At 43.0% G+C, this 21,993-nt stretch overlaps 1 protein-coding gene across 2 annotated transcripts in view; it reads left to right on the forward strand.

Annotated features, from left to right (window-relative positions):
* The window catches only part of KLHL25 (kelch like family member 25), a 52,784-nt gene extending 31,159 nt beyond the window's left edge, over window positions 1-21,625 (forward strand). Inside the window, exons 2-3 of one of the 2 annotated variants that reach the window (XM_007479393.3) lie at window positions 1,587-3,411; window positions 19,632-21,625. In XM_007479393.3, the coding sequence (XP_007479455.1) occupies window positions 1,601-3,370 (1,770 nt within the window). In that variant the 5' untranslated portion in view covers window positions 1,587-1,600 and the 3' untranslated portion in view covers window positions 3,371-3,411; window positions 19,632-21,625. The remainder of the gene's footprint in view (window positions 1-1,586; window positions 3,412-19,631) is intronic. The other variant, XM_001364726.4, reaches the window with a different exon arrangement.
* Window positions 21,626-21,993: the final 368 nt, after the last annotated feature.

The raw sequence follows: 21,993 nt of genomic DNA on the forward strand, positions 1-21,993 counted from the left end.
CTGGCTTTGCTTCTCTCCCACTTACCCTACTATTTACTGCCTGCTTTAGACCTTGACCCAGGCCACTCGTCTCTCTCTTGTTTTCTAAAGCTGTAAAATAAGGGGAATGACCCTCCACACTGCCTTGTCTTTAAAGTGCATTTGGATCTTTCCAAATAATAATAATAGCTGTTATTATTACTACAGAATGTTCCAAGTTGGCTTGTGATGTTTCAGTCCAGGCCCAGTCCTCTTGGCAGTGACTGGGATGACTGACAAAGAGCTGGGAGTCTAGCAGTTAGTGGAAACAACTTGAGAGACAGGATCCATTGTCAATTTGGGCAGCTTTTTGGTCCTTAACTTTGCTTCCTGTTTGGATTTTGGAACACAATATAGAATGTGATAGCCCAAAGTTCCTTGGCGTATTTTGGGGAGAGATGGGTGGCACAGTAGATCAGATGCCAAGCTTGGAGTCAAGAGGACCTGAGTTCAAATCTGACCTCAGACATTTACTAGCAGCATGATCCTTTAGTCACTTACCCTGTGGGCCTCAGTTTCCTCACCTGTAAAATGAACTGGAGAAGGAAATTGCCAACCACTCCAGAATTTTGCCAAGAAAACCCCAAATGAGGTCACAAAGAGTCAGACATGATTGAAAGACAACCAAAACATATTTAAAGGTGGTACTACTCACGACTGGTCAGGGCCAGGACTTAAAATGCCAAGTGGTACAAGATCTCTAATAATCTTTTTTGTATCTTTTAATCTTGATATGGAAGGAGCTAGGTGGTATATTGGATAGAGTATTGGACTTGGAATCGGGAAGACCCAAGTTCAAATCCAGCCTTAGACACTTGGGGGCTATATAACACTGAGCAAGTCACTTAGTCTCTGCTTGCCTCAATTTCATCATCTATAAAATGGGAATAATAATGACAATTACCTTTCAGGGTTGTTGTGAAATCAAATGAAATAATGTATATATAAAGTGCTTTGGAAACCCTAAAGTACCATATAAGTATTAGCTCTTATCTTTCATAGGTGTAAAAACCCTTTCTTTTCATCACTCATCCGCATTTCTTCAAAAGGAAATAGTAAAATCTAAATTAAGTCAGTTTCTCTTCGTTATATAAAAAAATAATTCTTGAGCCAAGACAAGTTACTACAACATACTCCCTATTTCTGTACTCCTTTGTCTGATAACCATAGACAGCATCCCCAAAACCTGGCCCATCCTCAGATGGATGGGGCTGAACCAATCCAAAGAATGGATCTTAACTTGTTTGATTCTAGAATGGAGCCAGCGCTGGCTGGTACCAGATTAACGCAGGAAGGGCTGTGAGTGAAACCCAATGAGGAGAATTTGAGTTCTGTTGCAGGTGATCCTGTGTCCTAGGACTGCAGGGAAAAGACAGAGTGGCTTTGGCTGAGGAGCGAGGTAAGAGGGGGCACCCCGTTGGGGTCTCCGGGGGCTAGTGGTCGGGCAGCAAAGGACTGCCAAGAACGAGAGCTATTGGCTGAAGTATAGGGGAGCAGCTAGGAGTCTTCCTTTGCAAAGGATGAGTCAAGGGGTGGCTGTCCTGAAATGTTTGCTTTTCTTTTCTCAGCAGACTGGGTCAAAATGTCCGTCAGCGTCCATGAGAACCGGAAGTCCAGGACAAGCACGGGCTCTATGAATATCACCCTTTTCCACAAACCTTCCCACCCGGACTGCGTCCTGTCCCACCTCAACACCCTGCGGAAGCACCGGATGTTCACAGACGTCACCCTCTGGGCGGGGGACCGCTCGTTCCCCTGCCACCGGGCCGTGCTGGCTGCCTCCAGTTGCTATTTTGAGGCCATGTTCAGCCATGGGCTAAGGGAAAGCCTGGATGACGCGGTCAACTTTCACGACAGCCTTCATCCAGAAGTGCTGGAGCTCCTGCTGGACTTTGCCTATTCCTCCCGGATCATCATCAACGAGGAGAATGCGGAATCCCTGCTGGAAGCGGGGGACATGCTCCAGTTCCATGACGTGCGAGATGCCGCAGCCGAGTTCTTGGAGAAGAACCTCTTCCCCTCCAACTGCCTGGGCATGATGCTCCTGTCGGATGCCCACCAGTGCCGCCGCCTTTACGAGCTCTCCTGGCGCATGTGCCTGGTCCATTTCGAGACGGTACAGCAGAGCGAAGACTTCAAGAACCTCTCCAAGGACACCCTCCTGGATCTGATCTCCAGTGATGAGCTTGAGACAGAGGACGAGCGAGTCGTCTTCGAAGCCATCATTCAGTGGGTGAAGCACGACTTGGATGGGCGGAAGGTGTATCTCCCGGAGCTTCTGCGCAGCGTACGGCTGGCCCTGCTGCCCTCTGAAATCCTCAAGGAGGCTATCGCCTGTGAGGACCTCATCATGGCGGACGAGCGCAACAAGCTTATCATGGATGAGGCGCTCCACTGCAAGAAGAAGATTCTGCAGAACGACGGGGTGGTCACCAGCCCCTGCGCCCGACCCCGCAAGGCAGGCCATACCCTCTTGATCCTCGGAGGCCAGACCTTCATGTGTGACAAGATCTACCAGGTGGACCATAAAGCCAAGGAGATCATCCCCAAGGCAGACCTGCCCAGCCCACGGAAGGAGTTCAGCGCCTGCGCCATCGGCTGCAAGGTCTACGTGACGGGCGGGAGGGGCTCCGAGAACGGCGTGTCCAAGGACGTCTGGGTGTATGACACCGTCCATGAGGAGTGGTCCAAGGCTGCGCCTATGCTGATCGCCCGCTTTGGTCACGGCTCCGCTGAGCTGGAGAATTGTCTTTATGTGGTCGGGGGACACACCGCCGTGGCCGGGGTCTTTCCAGCCTCCCCCTCTGTCTCGTTGAAGCAAGTGGAGAAGTACGACCCCGGAGCCAACAAGTGGACCATGGTGGCTCCTCTACGGGACGGAGTCAGCAACGCCGCCGTGGTGAGCGCCAAGCTCAAGCTCTTTGTCTTCGGCGGCACGAGCATTCACCGGGACATGGTGTCCAAAGTCCAGTGCTATGACCCTGCGGACAACCGCTGGACCATCAAGGCAGAGTGTCCTCAGCCTTGGCGCTATACAGCGGCCGCCGTGCTGGGCAGCCAGATCTTCATCATGGGGGGCGACACAGAATTCACCGCCGCTTCTGCCTACCGCTTTGACTGTGAGACCAACCAGTGGACGCGGATCGGGGACATGACAGCCAAGCGCATGTCGTGCCATGCCTTGGCCTCAGGGAACAAGCTCTATGTGGTGGGCGGGTACTTTGGTACTCAGCGCTGTAAGACGCTGGACTGCTATGACCCTACCTCGGACACATGGACCTGTATCACCACCGTGCCTTACTCACTCATCCCCACGGCCTTTGTCAGCACGTGGAAGCACTTGCCTGCCTGAGAAGTCCTCAGGACAGACTTCAGTCCCAGGAATTCAGACAGGTAACGCCTTGGCCCTCTTTGGGGCGCTGCTCTCCCTGCCAGGGCAAGAGCCTCTCCCCATCGGGAGATTCACCCTTTGAAACAAGGCTCTTATCTGCTGCCATTAAGTCTTGGCAACCTCATGGGATCACAGGATCATCGATTTAGAGGAAGGAAGAGCCTTAGAAAACATCTCATACTCTCTTCCAGATCAAACATTCTCTAGTTGACAAGTTTCTCCTCATTGATATTCCGTTCTAAGATCTCTCCCAGATCTATCTCTGTTCTATGGATGGTCCCAGAAAGCTTTGGGGAGATCATTCACCAACAAGACTCAGTTAAGCAAGTGTTTACAAGCACTGGAGAGGGGGGGGGGGAGAGAGAGAGAGAGAGAGAGAGAGAGAGAGAGAGAGAGAGAGAGAGAGGGAGAGAGAGAGGGAGGAGGGAGGGAGGGAGGGAGGGAGGGAGAGAGAGAGGGAGGAAGGGAGAGAGAGAGGGAGGGAGGAGAGAATCTAAGAGGAAGGGAGGGAGGGGAGGGAAAGAGAGAGAGAATATAAGAAGGAGGGAGGGAGAGAAAGTGGGGGGAGCGAATATTAGAAGGAAGGAGGGATGGAGGGGGAGAGGAGAGAATATAAGAAGGAGGGAGGGAGAGAAAGTGGGGGAGAGAATATAAGAAGGAAGGAGGGATGGAGGGGGAGAGAGAGGAGAGAATATAAGAAGGAAGGAGGGAGAGAAAGTAGGGAGAGAGAATATAAGAAGGAAGGAGGGATGGAGGGAGAGAGAGGAGACAGTCTTTAATACCAACTCCCTTATCATATAGATGAGGAAACTGAGACTCAGGAAGGTATATTCCTTTACCTATTCCAGGAATAAGCTGAGCTGCTAGTTATGCAGCTGCCGAAGGTCACACAGTAAATAAGTTGGCAGAGGCATGATTTAAATACAGACTTCCTGATTAGTCTTCATTATACCATACTGTCTCTCTTTCAAAATTAGAGATAAATAAAGTAGACGTGGGCTTTAGAGAGTGGGACTAAGGACTTCCCACCAAATTGTCAAAACAATTACTAGGATACCTGAAGCTTATTTTATATCTGAACATGCCTAGTCATAGAAAGTCCAGCATTCTGCTTGTTAGGCTGGATCATGCCTGTGATACAACAAACAGCAGAGAGGGGAGGTAGCATGAGATGACTTATTAATGTCATTTTTTTACAACTATATTAAGGTCAGAAAATTTTACCATTTATCACAAAGATATTTGTTTCATAATAATCAGAGTTTCATGTTTTTTTCAGTAAAACTTCAGGGCCTCTGATGGGCAATAACACAAAGGATGTGATTCTCAAATGCAAGGAGTCACCGTTTGCACATTTCCCCTAGTGTACACATGCTTTGCCCTGGCTTTGTCAAATACTGATCTCCACATTCCTCCACAGAGTGGCTAGGCTTAGTCATCTTTTTCTAGAAATCTCCCGTTTTTGAAGCCAATCCTCTGAAAAGAACTTCCTTTGAACTGAATGTGAATTTTCCAGACATAGCCTGACCAGCAAACAGTTCTGGGGAGCCGGAGGGGGTGCTGGGACTTCACTTATTCTTCACTCAGATTTCTAGCATCATTTTCATTTTCTTTTCTTTTCTCTTTTTGCCCTTTTGATTCATGAATCTGCATTCAACTAAAATACCAAAATCTCTGACACATAAACGACTTGGGCATGTCACCTTTATCCCATATTTGTGGTGCTGACTTACTTTAACCCGAGTGCAGGAATTTACACTTATCCCCTGCTGAGTTTAATAAATTCAGCCAGTCTTTACCACTTTGAAATCTCTCTCTATCCTGACTCTATGCTATCCAACAAATTAGCTATCCATCCTAACTTCGTGTCTTCTGCAGATGCAATAATCATGCCGTCTCACTTTATCCAGATAAGTGGTGCAAGTGGATAGAGTTCTGGGCCTGAAGCCAGGAAGATCAGAGTTCAAATCTAGCCTCAAACACTTACCAGCTGTGTATTTTGGGCAAGTCGCCACTTCTGTCTTCCTCAGTTTACTTAAATATAAAATGGAGACAATAATAGCACCTTCCTTGCAGACTTGTGAAGATCAAATGAGATAATATCTCTAAAAGTCCTAGAACAATACCAGGCACATAGGAGGTGCTATATAAATGCTAATTATTATTATTATTATTATTATCATCCAAAGATTTACAATGTTGAATGGAACAAGAGGAAGGACAGGGGAGAAAGGAAGTTGCATTGTGTAGGGGGAAGGGCACTGGATTTGGAGGCAGAAGAGCTGTTTGGGAATCTTGACCTTCACCTATTGGGTGAACCTTAGGCAAACCACAGGCTCTACAGACCTCATTTTTTTCCCATTTACAAAACCAATGAGGGTTGGGGGTGGGATTAGATGACCTTGAAGGTCCTTTCCAGCTTTCCATCTATGATCTTTTGATTTCATCAATTCATTTCACCCAATCACTTTCCTTCTTTTTCTGTCTGTTCATCACCATTCTATGCTGAATCCAATTCACTAAATGATCACCTCACCCACCATCTTCCCTCTTGACCTCAGGATCCTGAAAGACCTTGTTAAATGCTCTAAGGCAGCAAATATAAATTATATATATATGTATATACGTGGGTTTGTGTGTGTATATATATATATATATATAGCAATGTTATCTAAAAACAGAAATACAGTCATATAGTTAATCTCTGCAATTTATCTAGTGAATCTGTGTTGGCCTTTAATAATGGGTGCTTCCTTTTCTAAGCAATGGAAACAATCTGGTTATAACATGGATTCTTAAATAATGTGTGTATGTTTCATGATCCTTTTGGTCAGGCTAGTGGGTGCAGTGGAGCCTTTCTCTAAATGTTTTTAAAAGCACAAAAACAAAATACAAAGGATTAGAAAGGAAACCAGTTACGTTGAAATAGAGCTATCAGGGGGCTCAGTGGATAGAGAGCCAGACCTCGAGGCAAGTGCTAGGTTCAAATCTAGCCCAGTTGCCTCACCCTTACCACTCTTCTGCCTTGGAACCAATACTTAGTATCATTTCTGAGACCGAAGGTAATTTAAAAGATATATGTGTGTATATATAATTATCAAATTATTTGGGGAAAAAATCTAAGTTTAAAGACTCTGGGTCCAAACCCCCTAATTTATAGTAACCCATTCTAGATTCTCTAGCGTTGGGAGTGATTCTTCCTGGTAGATAATTTATAAAATCCACCTGCTGCTTCTGAATATTGGAGCCTTTTCCTCATACTTTGTAGGGTACTTTCCATGGTTCTTCAGATACTGTTCATGGAAGTCTTATAATCATTTGCCAGTTCTTTCAGCAGTGCTGGCCATAACTCATGTGAATCAGAAGACTTGAATTCATTCAGACCATCTAGGTTGGTTTTTTGGTTTGTTTTTTAATCTCTCCAACTCTCTTGAGCCCCTTGATGAAGCAAGTTTATAGGCTCATAGACAGAAGGGAATCATAGGTACCCTCTAGTCCAAGAAAAAGATGACATCAGTCTAAAAATCCAATGGAACAAGCCTTTGCTAAACAAGTGCTAGGTAGATGCTGGAAATAGAAAGCCAAAACAGGTCATGACTTCATGGAGCTTGTGTTCTTTAAGCAGGAATGAACTTGGAAATGTGGGTAAATGCAATCTCTAGTTACACTGGTGTTTTAAATTCACGTTGTTATTCATGATCTACATTGGCATAGAAGCATCTGGCACTGTAAAAATGGTTCCCTTTTCTCTCCTGAATTACCGGGCACCTTTCCCACTATCGTTCTTTCCTGGGCACTTCCTCTAAAGCTCCTGGATTTACAGTTTTACCTAAAGCTTTCTTCTATTTTCCCTCCAGTTCAGTTTAAAGCCCTTTTAGTCAGATGAGCAAGAGGCTACACCATCTGCTTCTTCCCAGTTCTTATGAAATGTACCTTATCCTTACCCAGGAGCCTTTTTGACATCAATAGGAATCCCTCATGATAGGCAAAGCAGAAATTCTTATCTCCATTTCACGGGGGAAGAAAACTGAATTTTTTATTTTATTTTATTTTATTTAGTCAATTTAGAACATTATTCCTTGGTTACAAGAATCAAAGAAAACCGAATTATTGAAAGATACTGTAAATAGCAGAGATTAGGGTTGTTTTTTTTTTCAATATAGTGTGCTGCCTTTCCATTGTTGCTGTTGTCACACGTTATTATATAAAAAAACATAACTAGGTCCAGAGATGGGAGATTCTGGGTTCAAATCTGGCCTCAGATATTTCCTAGCTGTGTGACCCTGGACAAGTCACTTAACCCCCATGGCTTAGGTCTTCTATCTTGGAACTGATACTTAATATTGATTGAATAATATTGATTGGAGATAGAAGGGAAAGGTTTAAAAACAACATAACCAGAGCAGCCCTTTAATTAGGGAAAGATGAAAGCATGGGCAGAAGGTGCTATAGGAGTGCAGAGGAAAGAAAGAATACTCTGGGCTAAGATAGTCAGGGAAGTCATCCTGGGGGGAGGAAGGTTCGAACCAGCCCTCAAAACAGAATTAGTAGTCGTGTTTGGAGAGCAATCTGGAATGATGCCCAGTTATAAAGCTGTGTAATATCCTTTGACCCAGCAATACCACTCTTTGGCTTATTTCCTAAAGTGGTCAGGGAAAAGGAAAAGCACCAATCTGTTCCTAAAATATCTATAGCAGCTCTCTTTGTGCTTGGCAAAGAACTGGAAATTGAAGGGATGCCCATCAGTTGGAGAATGTTGAAACAAGTTGAAGCACATGATTGTGATGGAGTACTACTACTCCTTAAGAAGTGGGAAGCAGGTTAATTTTTAAACCCTTATCTTCCATCTGTAAAAATTAAATGTAGTCTCTAGTAATAAAATATCATATTTTATGAGGTTTATTAAAGATTATTAGAAATCAAGGAATAAAAAAATAAGAAAACCACGTGCCTAGGGCTGATTAGCCCATTCAGAGTGCCCTCACTCGGCTTATTTACTTCCTCATTGCAATGGCCGAGAGAGCCACATGTGAGGCAGAGAGGCTGTTAAATACTAATTGTGATCTTGCCCAGGTGGAGACTCAGGTGAGATTATAGGGAATTCTGGGAAATACCAAGGACTTCTGGAGATTGAAGTCTAGGGTTCAAATCTCCATTTTATACATCTTGGGATCAATGGTAGGTCTTGGTTCCAAGGCAGAAGAGCGGGCTAGGCAATGGGAATTAAGTGACTTACCCAGGGTCCCACAGCTAAGAAGTATCTGAAGTCAGATTTGAATCTAGGACCTCCCATCTCTTAAGCCTGGCTCTCAGGCCACTGAGCCACCTAGCTGCCCCTAGCAGGTTAATTTAAAATAAATTATATATTACATATTTATGGAAAGATCTACATGAAATTACAAAGAATGAAATGAACAGAATCAAGAGTACATTATATATAGCAAAAGAAATATTGTTTGAAGAATGACTTGTGTATGTCCATCTCCAAAAAAGAAACTGATGAATAGAAATAAACAAGACCTAGTTTTATAAATACATATGTCTTTGTGTTAAATGATTCCTTCTTTGGTTCAAGGAGAGAAGGGGGCTATCTGGGAATTTTAATATAACAAAAATAATTTTTTTAAAAAGAGGACAGTTCTAAGTCATCATGTGAATAAATGTATATAGATGGGGATTCAAAAGATTACTTGAAAGACAGGTAGGAGACCCATTCAGTTGGGTCTACTCATGGTTCATGCAGGGTATTAGTTGGAAATAATATTAGAAGATAGTTTTAAAAATAAGTTCCTAATTCCATGGTTTGGGAAAATCAAATCGCGTGCCTTTGATTTCCTGGGTTGTTTTGGGAAACTCAGGAGAATGAAAGGCAATAAATAAGCAAAATCCTTCCAAATCTGCTGCTTAGAATTTTGGGAGTGGAGCTGAGGATTTGGTGCCAAGATGTTAAATAGATTACCTGGAATCTGAAGTCTATTTTATGTTTCAAACATGTTTAACCTTATGTTCATAAGAAGTCCAACCTTCATCGCCTTGGTGGATAGGATCACTGCTAAATTAAATTATGGGTCCACAATTTAGCTTTTTATCTCTCTGTCTAACAGGGGAATGAACCTACATGGATTCCTGGGTATGATAGGTAAGCTGTTCTTAACACAGGAGTTTTGTGAGAAATAGAATAAGTGTAGTTTCTGGGTGTGAATGAGAAAGCAAAATTTGGTAAAGCAGAACTCTTGGAAATATGCTCCAGCTTAAGAAGGCTGTAGAGTAGGAGCTCTTAACCTAGTCTCTATAAACTGATTTTTAAAAATTATTTTGATAAACATATTGATATGGTTAGTTTCCTTTGTAATCTCCTATTTTATGCACTGAAAAACATTATTCTTCAAAGCAGTCCAAAGATTCCACCAGACTTCCAAAGGGATCTACACCAAAAATAAGTGTTGAGTGGGCAGCTGCGCTCTCTGTGGTGGCAAAAAGTTGGAAATTGAGGGGATGCCCTTCAATTGGGGAATGGCAGAACAAATTGTGGTATATGTTGGTGATGGAATACTATTGTGCAAAAAGGAATAATAAAGTGGAGGAATTCCATGGAGACTGGAACGACCTCCAGGAAGTGATGCAGAGCGAGAGGAGCAGAACCAGGAAAACATTGTACACAGAGATCGATACACTGTGATACAATTGAATGTAATGGACTTCTCTACTAGCAGCAATGCAATGATCCAGGATAATCAAAAGGAACTTAGGAGAAAAGAATGCTATTCACATCCAGAGAAAGAACTGTGGGAATAGAAACACAGAAGAAAAACAACCACTTAGTCACATGGGTTGATGGGGATATGATTGGGGATGTAGACTCTGAATGATCTCCCTGGTACAAATATCAATAATATGGAAATGGGTCTTGATCAAGGACACATGTAAAACCCAGAGGAATTGCTACAGCTTCAGGTGGTGGGTTGGGGTAGGGCAGGGAAAGAACATGAATCTTGTAACCATGGAAAAATATTCTAAATTAATTAATTAAATAAAATTTTCCCCGAAACAAACAAAAGAGTGGGCAGGTAGGTGGCTCAGTAGATTGAGAGTCAATCCCAGCGACCAAAGATCCTGAATTCAAATCTGGCCTCAAACACATCCTAGTTGTGTGACCCCCAGCAAGTCACTTAACCCCCACTATGTAGCCCTCACTGTTCTTCTGCCTTGGAACCAATCCATAGTATTGATTCTAAGACAGAAGGTAAGGGTTTAAAAAATGTTAAAAGTAAGGGTAAAAAAGAGGGGGCTTGCTCTAGGGTGATGTGGAAAGGAATATAATGGAGTACTTATTTGGAAGGCTATAAAGATACTCCCCACCGTCTCTCAAGGATGGGACATCTTAATGGAATGATCTTTGTGTTTGTATGTATGTATGTATACTTTGAGTCCTATCACCAACCTCAGTTGAAACCCCAACCTTCATGAAGCCAGGCTCCTCTCTCATGGTTTCTTCACCCCCCAAATAGAAGCCCAGTGACTGGGCCAAGACCAATAGGGTCAGTATTCTCAAAGTCCAAGATGCCATTTATTTCTTCATGTCTAGCTGGCAGCAGATGAGATGTTGGCCCTGAGCAGAGGAACATTCCTTGGCCCTGCCTGTGACTGGTCATCTCTTTCCCCTTTCCCCTCTTTTTTTCCTTCTTTATATTAAGTCACTGTTTTCAGCCAAGGGGCCAAGAATTTCTAGGAAAAATCCAGCTTTGGGTGTCCAGGGCTTAGCTGCCGACCATCTCTAAATTGGAGAGGGTTAACTTGGATTTGCCCTGAATGAGAATGGTTTTCCTTCCTTCTCCCTCCCCTTTCCTTTCAGCCCTTCACCCATCCCTCAGTTCAGCCGTTGCCTAGCATCTGTCACAGTTGCTCAACTAATCTAATTAACTGGCACTCAGCTATTAAATATTGCAAATACCAGTGTGAAGACTCCATCATTCTCAGCTTGGGTCACAAGGCCATTCCTCAGGAGCCATCCTGAGCTGAAAAATTAATTTTCTCAATGAGCTGGTCTTTGCTGCCATCTCAGAATGCTGAAACCTCTGTGCCAGCAAAAGCAATCTCACTTACTCTGGGATTGCTTCTAAATGGAAGCTGATGTTTCAGCTATTAAATCCAGCCCAACAAAGCTTTTGAGTCCCTTAAAGGGATATGCACAGGGTGTGGGGAGAGATGGGCAAGGATCCCAAGACTGAGATCAGCAGTGTTAAATATAGGGAATTTACTTTCATAAAAACCCAAGCAGAAGAGGAAGTTTTGGGTTTTTTTCTTTTTTTTATTGGTCATTTTGGGTTCACACACACACACACTTTCTTTTACTCTTTGGTAAAGCCTGGAGATAAAACTGACCAGCCTAGTTTCTTGGTTCCCTAGGGAATGAACTGAAAGAAAAAAAAAGATATTGGCTTCTCTGAAATTCTTTCATAAGTAATACTCGGAGGGTTACTTAGAAACCTTGGAGGGAGGTGGAGTCAGTGAATAAGTGGTTGCCAGTTGTGAGAGAAGGCTTTTTTTGGCATCAGGATGGAGCCGACAAGCTGGTTGAGTCAAAGTAGCTTTAAAAGCCATGTCTGAGCATGACTGTATTAGGAGCCACCTTGATTGCTGGGCTGGTGCAGCTCTGACCAGTTTCTTGTGTTGTTGGTTGTGGTGGGTTTTCCCCCTCTCTGAGATAAGTTCAGAGAGATCCCAACTGTGAGAGCTGAGGGAGCCTTTGCTCTGTCTGGAGAACATACGCTTACAATTCATCTTTCAGCCTCCTCTGGCCTTAGCCTGAAGAAACCAGAAGAGGGGTGAGGAGCCTGGCTCCTCAGCATGGAGGAGAGCGGAGCCTAGGTTCTGAGCAATTCACAGGATCATCGAGCTGGGAAGGTGTTCCACAAGATCACCTGGTCTGATTCCTTGAATCCCCCACCCCAGACACACACACTTAAACCAGGATGATTGGATGTCAATCCTCATTTAATCTCCAACCACGAATTTTCTGCTTTTGATCTTCTCCAGTTTTCCCATCTTGTTTGCAAAATGCAGGCTCAGACTTGGCTTGTTCATCATTATTTCTTTCCTTCTCCTTACATTATTAACTCACTTTCTTTTTTCCACCAATGGTGGCCATTTAGCTACTTATAGTTCTGGCTCTTCCAAGAGAGTGGTTTCTGGTGATTTGTATCTATGCTAGTTTCTCTCTCAGGAGCACCTTCCTATTTTTCAATCACAGAATCCCAAATTATCAGAATCAGAAGTGATTTCAGAAGTCTTCTAGTCCAAGATGTAGTGGAACAGAAACCCTCTGTATCATCACAAGAAGAATGTTCTTATCAAAGAAACGGACTTTTATGGCATCTAGTAGTTTGGAATCCTTGTACAATTTCCCAAACTTCAGCTACCATAATCTCTCCCTAATGAGGGAAGGATTAAAAACTAGAAAGAATGATCCAGAAATGCTTAATGAGTTTCAGTTGCCAAGCCTGGGCAAACTACACCACAGGATACTGAGAGTGGCCCAGATCATAATTGTTGACGATCTTTGAGCAATTATGGAGAAGAGAAGAGGTGTCATAGAATGGTAGATGGGCAATTTCTGTCTTGATTTTCAAGAGGGGATAGAAAATGAATTCTTCAAACACATGCTGCTGAGCTTGGCTTCAATTCCTGGCAAAATTCTAGGATGTGTTATTAAAGGACATGGTTTGTAAGCATTTAGTAAATGAAGCAACAATTACACAAGCCAGCAAAGGGTCATCAAGAACAAGTCAAAAATAGCTTTCATTCCACTTTTTGATAATTGTTTTTTAGGAGGGTGGTATATCAGAGGAATGCTGAGCACACAGTATACCTGGATTGTCTATCAGAGCCCATATGGATAAGATAGATTGACTGGATTATAATAAATATATAGATTTAGAACCTTGATTGAACATTGGACCCCCAAAAGTGGTAATTAATGATTACCAAGCCAGATAAAATTGTTGTGAAATTTTAACAAAATAAATAAAAATAGAATTATTATTGTTGAATCATATCCAACAATCTCTGATCCAATGGATCGTAGCTATGCATGGGGTTTTCTTGGCAAGGGTAATGGAATGGCTTTCCATTTCCTTCTCCAATGCATCCTTTTGTCAGGCAATCAGAAGTTAAGTGACTTAGCCAACAGTCACACAACTAGGAACTGTCTGAGACCAAATTTGAACTCAGATATTTATGATTCCAAGCCTAGCATAGAGAGGTTAAGTGACTTGCCCAAGGTCACACAGCTAAAAAGTGTCTGTGGCTGGATATGAATTTTCCAGGCCAGTGTTCTTCATTACTGAGCCACAACTGCCTCAAAAAAAAAAAAATAAAATATAACACAGAAAATGTTAAGTCATGGTTTTCTAAGTCATTGTGTGGCCATAGGGATCCATTTCTATCTGAGTTTAATACCACTGGGCTAAACAATGGATCAATATTTCTTAGATGCTACTTTATAAGGATAGATTTAAATCCTGAACTTGGTTTCAAAGGAATCAACTGCACAATTACAGGATGGAGGGAGGCATGGGAGTTTTAGAGACCCAGGAGTTTTAGAGGTCAAAAAGTTCAACATGTATCACTATTGGGCCACAGCAGCCCCCAAAACTGACCCTACCTGAGGCTGATGAGCAGAAATCCTGTTTTCAGAGAAGGCACAGCAATATTTTATCTGGTATTAGTGTAGAGAATTTGGGGAGTTATATTTTAGGAAGAATATTGACAATTTAGAAAGTGTCCAAAGGATAATGATCAAGATGGAAAAGGAGTTGGAAAATATGCCATATTGGAAATTAGCAGGAGGACCTGGGAATTCTTTGCCTATAGAAGACTATACTTAGGGGGGACTTGACGGATAAGTACTTCCAAGTATTTAAGGGTCTGTCATATGGAAAAGGGATTTTATTTGTTTGATTTGGCTCCAGAGAGCAAGGCTGAAGGCTGAAAAGAGGAAGATTTGGGCTCTCTGTAAGAAAAAGCTGTCTAAAAGGGAAATGGGATGCCTAAAGGAGTAATGAGTTCCCCATCTCTGGAGAAGATTAAAGGGTGCCACTTTATGAATAGATATTATATGAGATTCCTTCTCAGGTGTGTATTGTAGTCACTTCCAATTTGGATACTCAAAGATTTGGTGACAAAACTGGAGGAAGGACCCTAGTGGGAGAAGAACCAAGAAATCTTTGAGGTAAGAGCCAGGGACTTTTGACAGTTTGGAAAGCTGGAAGAGGAAGCATTGAGAAAATGAAGAGACTTGATAGATAAATGGATGGAACCAAAATTCTAGAAGGAAGAAGGAGAAGGAGGAGGAAGATTTGAAAAGGTTCAAAGGAATTTAAGATTGAGAATATTCTGATGAAGACAGAAAGGATCAAGGACATGAGGGGTAGCTGAGAGAAGAAAACCTGAGCAAATTATGCTTCTGAGACACCTTGATGAGAAGGCAAGACTGGAATCTTCACCACATGGTCACTGGAGGCTTATTCCTGAAGGCTGGGTTCCAAGTTCTAACTTAACCCTCAGATTGACTGAATTAGTTGTTTATTAGAGTTCTTCCACTAGGCATTTCCTTGCTATCTTCTAATGAATGGTTAGTAAATTCTATCCCACTTTCAAAGAGACTATGAGAGTAAGGTGTAGCCCTTAACCTCTGAATTCAGAGAAGATAACCACCAAGCTCTTTGAGGACAGCCACCTTTTTTCCTTGTTGTCTATATACCCCACCCCACCCCCGGGGAATTGTGTTTATTTATTTGGCTTCAGTAAGACAATCAAAACACAAAACTGACAAAGAATTTGGTTCTTGCTTTTGAGAGACCTTACAGTAAAATAAAGAAGAATAAGGTAATCACACAAATAACCACAGTAGGTTAGAAAATAAGTGGTCAGCAATGTGAAGCCATGGATAGAGTTCTAATTGGGCATGGAGTCAGGAAGACCTGGGTTCAAATCCTGCCTCAGACACTTAATAGGATGTAACATTGGGCTCCTTAGTTCTCTTTATCTGTAAAATGAGGTGGCCTCTAAAGTCCCTTTCCATTTCTAAATCTATCATCCTAAAAAGGAATGAGAGTTCAAGGAGGTAGGGATTCATGGAGGAGAGAGCATAGAGTCTAGACCTCGAAAGATGGTGTAGAAGACAAAAGACAAAAATGGCAGGGAGGAGGAAATGTCCATTACAGACCTTGGAACAGGAGAAGCTAAGGAATACTGAGAAGCAATGAGCAGGCTGGTTTCACTGGGATATAGAATATATAAAAGAGAGTATCCTGGATTCAGAGCTGGAAGGAACCTTAAAATTCATCCAGTATTATCCCACCTCCAACCGCCATCATTTGTTCAGCTGATGTTGACCCAGAGAGATGAAGAAGTGATTTACCCAAGGTCATACGGGTACCCAGGAAGAAATTCAGAATCTGCTCCTCTAAGCAATGCAGGGATTTGGGACAATCCTGAAAAACTTCTGACAGGGAATGCTGTCCACCTCCAGAAAAAGAACTGTTGGAGTCATCTTTCATATCAGTGTATCTTTGATTTTATTTGGGGGTTTTGATTATATATTAATGTGCTCTGTGTTTCACATGATAATAATAATAAAACTTAAAATTTTTTTAAATAATTTTTTAAAGAAGGGAAATTTAGAATCTCAACCCGGACACTCAAGTCTAAATGCAGATGTTATTTTCACTGTGCTACATGGAAGAAAAAAGTGAAATCAGACTGTGAAAGACATTGAACCTTGACTTAAGAATTGTGCCTTTTATTTGGGAGACAAGGCCTATGTGTTTCAAAGATGATTTTGGTAGAGATATAAGGATGCTGCCTGTTAGGAACCTGTTACACTAGTATAGAAATGGTATAATGAAATCTAACCTAGAATGGTGGAAATGAAAAGAAAGTAGGTGGGTTTATAAAAGACATTTCTGAGGTAGATTTTTAGAATATTTTCCAGTTACTAGTAAAAACAATTTTAATATTAGTTGTTTTTTTTTCTTAATTTTGAGTTCCAAATTATTTCCCTCTCTTTCCTCTCCCTGCTTCCCAAGAATCGCTTGGCTTTGCCCACAAATTGGGGAAAGCCCAAGGAACACAGGTTTTTAAAATAAGCACATCTTCTGAGCCACTGTGACTCCAAATTAGACGATGTTGGAATCTGGACCGTTTCATTTGATACTCTTGGCTGGGGTAGTAGTGAAATGATGAATCTCCATTCCACTTTCCTAAGGAGTTGGATACTGACTGTGCTTCTTTCTACTTCCTGTTTAATCTAACAATTTTATCCAATATTTCCTGGGCTGCTTGATGTGATAAGAGCAGTCAGGAGCCAAGCTCAGCTCCTTTTAACAGATGACCCTGCATCTTGCCAAGAGTTCATCCCCTTCTCCCTGTATCATAAAATCCAGAGTCTACAATGTTCCCACTTCTGGCTGACCAGGTTTATTATCTCCTTGCATCGCCAGATATTGAATGATTCCATCTGCCTTGACCCAAATACTTGACTCCAGGGGGAAAACATCAGGGGGTAGTTAGATGAGTACTGGCTCTGGAGACAAGATGCATCTACTCATATCCTAACTCTGCTATATAATGCCTGTCAAAACTACCAAGAGCTTCAGTTTCCTCCTCTGGACAGTTTGGACTTGGTGAGGTCCAAGGTCCCTTCCAATTCCAAATCCATTCATCCTCAACCATCGCCATGGCTCCTAGCTCTACCTTTCAAGTAGCATTTGCTAACTGAGCCTTTTAATCAGAGAGTCCCCCCAAGATCTGCCAATGTACCTTTCTCCGAGGGTCCTGCAGCCAGGGATCAGACCCAGATATCTCAGCACTTGGAAGAAGCAGAGCCCACAACACAGTCTTCTGGGGTGTCTTAGCAGACCCTCTCCTGGCCTTCAGTTTCTTCACCTGTAAGGTGAGCATGTTAGTCAGGATGATGATATCTTCTGCTTGGGCAATTTGTTTCCAAGACTTCCAGTTGATCTTGGTAGATTCATGTTGGAGGGAGAACATCACTTCAGGTAAGCCTCTGCCTAGGTATGTCTTTAAGCAGTTTGTGCTTGAAAGAGTGTTAGAGCAGCCCAGTTTAAGGGTTTAGAAAATAATCATTTAAGGCTAATTTATTCAGTCAATAAGCATTTATTAGGTACCTACCATGTATAAGTAACTGAATAAGAGTGTACAGAATATCAACAAAAGAAAAACAGCAAGGAGGAGCCAGAGGAATCAAGCTTCATGTTGGAGAAAAATTTTGAGCTGAGTCTTGAAGGAAACAAATGATTCTAAGAGGTGGAGGTGAGAAAGTATATTCTAGACATGGGGTACAACAATTACAAAGTCATGGCAGTGGGAGATGGGGCCATGGGTGTGAGAAATAGCAAAAAGATCATTTTGTCTGGATTATAGAGTGTTGTTTCACTCATGTCTTATTCATCATGATCCCATCTGGGGTTTTCTTGGCAAAGATATTGAAGTAGTTTGCCATGTCCTTCTCTGGATCATTTTATAGAGGAGGAAACTGAGGCAAACAGAGTCAAGTGACTTGCTCAGGGTCACATAGCTAGTAAATGTCAGAGGTCAGATTTGAATGCAGGAGTATTTCTTCTTGACTCTAAGCCCAACACTCCATCCACTGCACCACCTAGCTGCCCCTGGACAGTGACTATTTTTTTAAAAAATGGATTAAACAATTATGATAAATTAGCCATTCTCAACAATACAATGATTCAGAACAACTCTGAGGGACTTTAGACAAAGAATGCTATTTATCCCCAGAGAAAGAACTGTTGGAGTCAGAATGTAAATGAAAGCATGTAGTTTTTTATGACTTTTAAGTTTATTTAATTAATTAATTTAGAATATTTTTCCATGGTTACATGATTCATGTTCTTTCCCTTCTTTCCTCCCACCCCCGACCTCCCTGTAGCCAATGCCTACCCACTGGATTTTACATGTATCATTGATCAAGACCTATTCCCCTATTACTATTATTTGCACTAGGGTGATTGTTTAGAGTCTACATCCCCAGTCATGTCCCCACCGACCTATGTGATCAAGCTGTTGATTTTCTTCGGTGTTTCTACTCCCACAGTTCTTTCTCTGGATGTGGATAGTGTTCTTTCTCCTAAGTCCTTTAGAATTGTCCTGGATGATTTCATTGTTGCTAATAGAGAAGTCCATTACTTTCGATTGTACAGCAATGTATCAATCTCTGAGTATAAGGTTCTCCTGGTTCTGCTCCCTTCACTCTGCATCAATTCCTGGAGGTCGTTCCAGTTCACATGAAAATTCTTCCAGTTCATTGTTCCTTTGAGAATAATAGTATTCCATCACCAAAAGATACCACAATTTGTTCAGCCAGTCCCCAATTGAAGGGCATCCCCTCATTTTCTAATTTTTTGCCACCACAAAGAGCACAGCTATGAATATTTTTATGCAAGTGAAAGTATGAAATTTTTCGCTTGTTTATTTGGGTTTTTGTTTGGAGATTTTGGTTTTATATGATTATTCGCTTACAAGAATGAACAATATGGAAAAATGGTTTGCAGGATAAAACATGTATAACCTGGATCAAATAGCTTTCCAGCTCTGGGAGGGGGACAGAAGGGAGGAAGGAAGACAATTTGGATCCTATAACTTCAGAAAACTTATGTGGAAATGTATTAATAACATGTAATTGGTAAATAAATAAATTGCCAACAACAAAAAAAAATGGATAAAAATAATGGATTATGATGTTGGAAAGGCAAGTTGAGACCATAACGTGAAGGGCTTCAAAAGCCAAATAGAGAAGTTTCTCTTTTATTTAAGGTAATAGGGAGCCACAGCAGTGTAAGTAGGGAAATAATATGGCTATTTTGTGGAGAACTAAGTGGAGAGAGCAGAGAAAAACTTGAAGCTATTGAAGTGTATTTCTGAGCTGTGTGATGAGGTCCTTGACCGACGTCTCAGAAGCAGAAAGTAGTCAGATGCGAAGGGTGTTGCGGACTACAACAAACCCAAGCCACCAAACCAGAACTTTCTTCATTTCTCTCCTAATTATTCTCTCACACCTTCCTTCTAGAGCTTCTAGTAAGGCTCATTTATTTAACTTTAAAGCTGGGCTTGGTTTCTCTGGAATACAGAATGGAAAGCCTCTTCCTGATGCCGGATCTAACACGGTCTCTCCCACTTTTCTCCCCAGATGCTGTCATCATCTTAGCCCTATCTCTCGGCTGCAGCCTACACTGTGAGGGAAGTCGCCTGGCCCTGGTCTCTCTCTGGGAGCCTTAGTACATCTCCTCACACTTCCCTGTCTGAACTTTCCAGCACCCAGAAGACTGAATTTGAATGCTCAGGGCAGCACCCAGGAGGGAGAGGAACCAGTGGAACGCTGCTCTTCAGTCCACCTGGTAATTAATGCCTCTGGAGGCTCTACAAGAAAAGAGAAGCTGCTTCCACAGACACCGGTTGGGACCAAAGACTTCCCACGAGTTTTATTTTGGTGAGGGGGCACGGAGGCCAAGAGCGAGCACTCAGAGGTGGCGCTACTATTCCACATTAAGTACTCGCCTGTCCATTTCGCACAACACCCAGGCCCCTTCGAACCCTCTGAGGACAGTGGGGAAAGGGGCCTCCTGGGTAGCAGGATGGGAACAAGCGGGGTGAGCCCCAAAGAGATGGGTATTTGGCCTTCCACCTTTTGCACTAAGGTTGGCCGTTTCCTTCTGAGCCTGAATTGATGGCACAGCTTAATCTAAGTCCCAGAACCTGCTCAATTGCGAATGTCATAAACCTTGTTTCCAAGCTTATAAGCTGGATGGAGTGTTCCAGAGGCAACACGTACTGGGTCACCCAGGAGAGGGGGCGGTGATGGGGAGGGAGCTTCTGAACACCCAGCATCAAGGAGTTCTGCCTCATTGGCTCCAGCAGGCTTCCAAGAGCTGAGGGAGGGGGCATCATGATGGACGAAGAAGTGCCCGATAGGGAAGAGCCCATTTAGTGTTTCCCCCATGGGCAAGGCCACCCGTAGGACAGCATCATCCCATAGGCCAAAAGGAGAGACCTCCCCAGACTCCCTTCAAGCCACCTCTTACTCCCTCCCCAAAGTCCCTCAGTTGGGTCCGCCATGATGGTTCTGCAGTGGAAGTAAGCCTTAGTGCTAACAAGTGAAGGTTTTCCTCTCTGCCTTCTATTTGCTGTCTGATTCTTCCCCTTGCCCCTCCCCTAAAAATCCCTGGAGAAAGACAAATAAAAGGCACAGTGGAGAGGATTTCCAGGCCTCCTAAGTCCTTGATGTCCTCACTCCAGGCCCCACTTCTGGCAGGAGCCACCATCAGATACTTCCTTAGAAGTCACTTCCAGCTCATGTCAGTGTTTAACAAATCTGCTTTTAATGATGTTGAAGCTTGTCCAGGTCCAGTGGCTCTAATCTAAGGGAACAGAGTCCTTCTCTTTTGCAAGGGTCTCACTGAATCCTATCGCATCCCCAAATTGCAGCTGTGTTATGGGACCGTGGAGGGACCTGTGCCTGGCTCGTTAACCATCCGCCAGTGGGATGCTGACTGCATTAGTTTGACCCAGATGGACCATGCCGTAACTTTAGAGAACATTGCCTTTATTCCCCTGGCCCTAGTTTCTCTCTTTGCAAAGTAGGATGACCAGTCAGGACTGTGGCCCAGCCCTTGAGGATGAGTTTCTGACCCTTACTCGGCAAACGCCTTACTAGGTGCGTCATTGGTTTCTCATACTTTAGGGCTTTCCCGGGTTCCAAGAGATTCTCCATTTAGCTCCCTGGAATGGCTGATGCCATCACCTCTAAGAATCAATGAGGTTAGATTTTGAAGAATCTTCTTGCCAGAGATTCAGCGGTCCACTCTATAACGCCACAGGAAGCAGGGGGGACCTATGCCGTGTATTACACAGTGGAGAAGGGTCTGGACAATATCCTGTAGGGGCCGGGCCCTATCCTGGCCCAGGGATGGAGAGGTGACCTAGATGTTAATGACTTACTGCCCATGGATCTTGAAAGGAATAGCCTGGATCTACAGTTCTCTTTGACCTCATTATTGGTGGTTAGCTGAGAAAAGCACAGAGTCCTCACACACAGGCTTCATAGGCACAAAAGACAATTCTGTTGGTTTATTGAAAATTGTGTAGCTTTTACCCAGTTTTCTAACAATAAAAGATTATAAGAAATGTCTTGTTTTTTGGGGTGAGAGGAGATGAAGGTGTAGAAATGGACTTTGCTTACTGTACTAGGAATGTGTGTGTGTGTGGGGGGTGATATTGAAAATGAAGGGGCGATGGGAAGAGAAAGTCTATCTGTACCACCTGACAGTTCCACCATGAGCAGTATTCTCCCTTGCTTTCAGGACTGTGTGTCAAAACAGGGAAGTCAAGGCATTAGATCCCTAGTTGTTTCCAAACACCGAAGTTCTGGTACCTGCAAAAAAAAGAAAAGTCAATCAAAAATCAAAGCTGCAAGCTTGATTGAACTTTTTCTGTCTTCCTCAGGGGTATGCTGGGGGATTCTTCAAACCACAACCACCTTATTTTGAGGTTGG

This window comes from Monodelphis domestica, chromosome 1 (genome assembly GCF_027887165.1).
Source record: "Monodelphis domestica isolate mMonDom1 chromosome 1, mMonDom1.pri, whole genome shotgun sequence".
NCBI lineage: Eukaryota > Metazoa > Chordata > Mammalia > Didelphimorphia > Didelphidae > Monodelphis > Monodelphis domestica.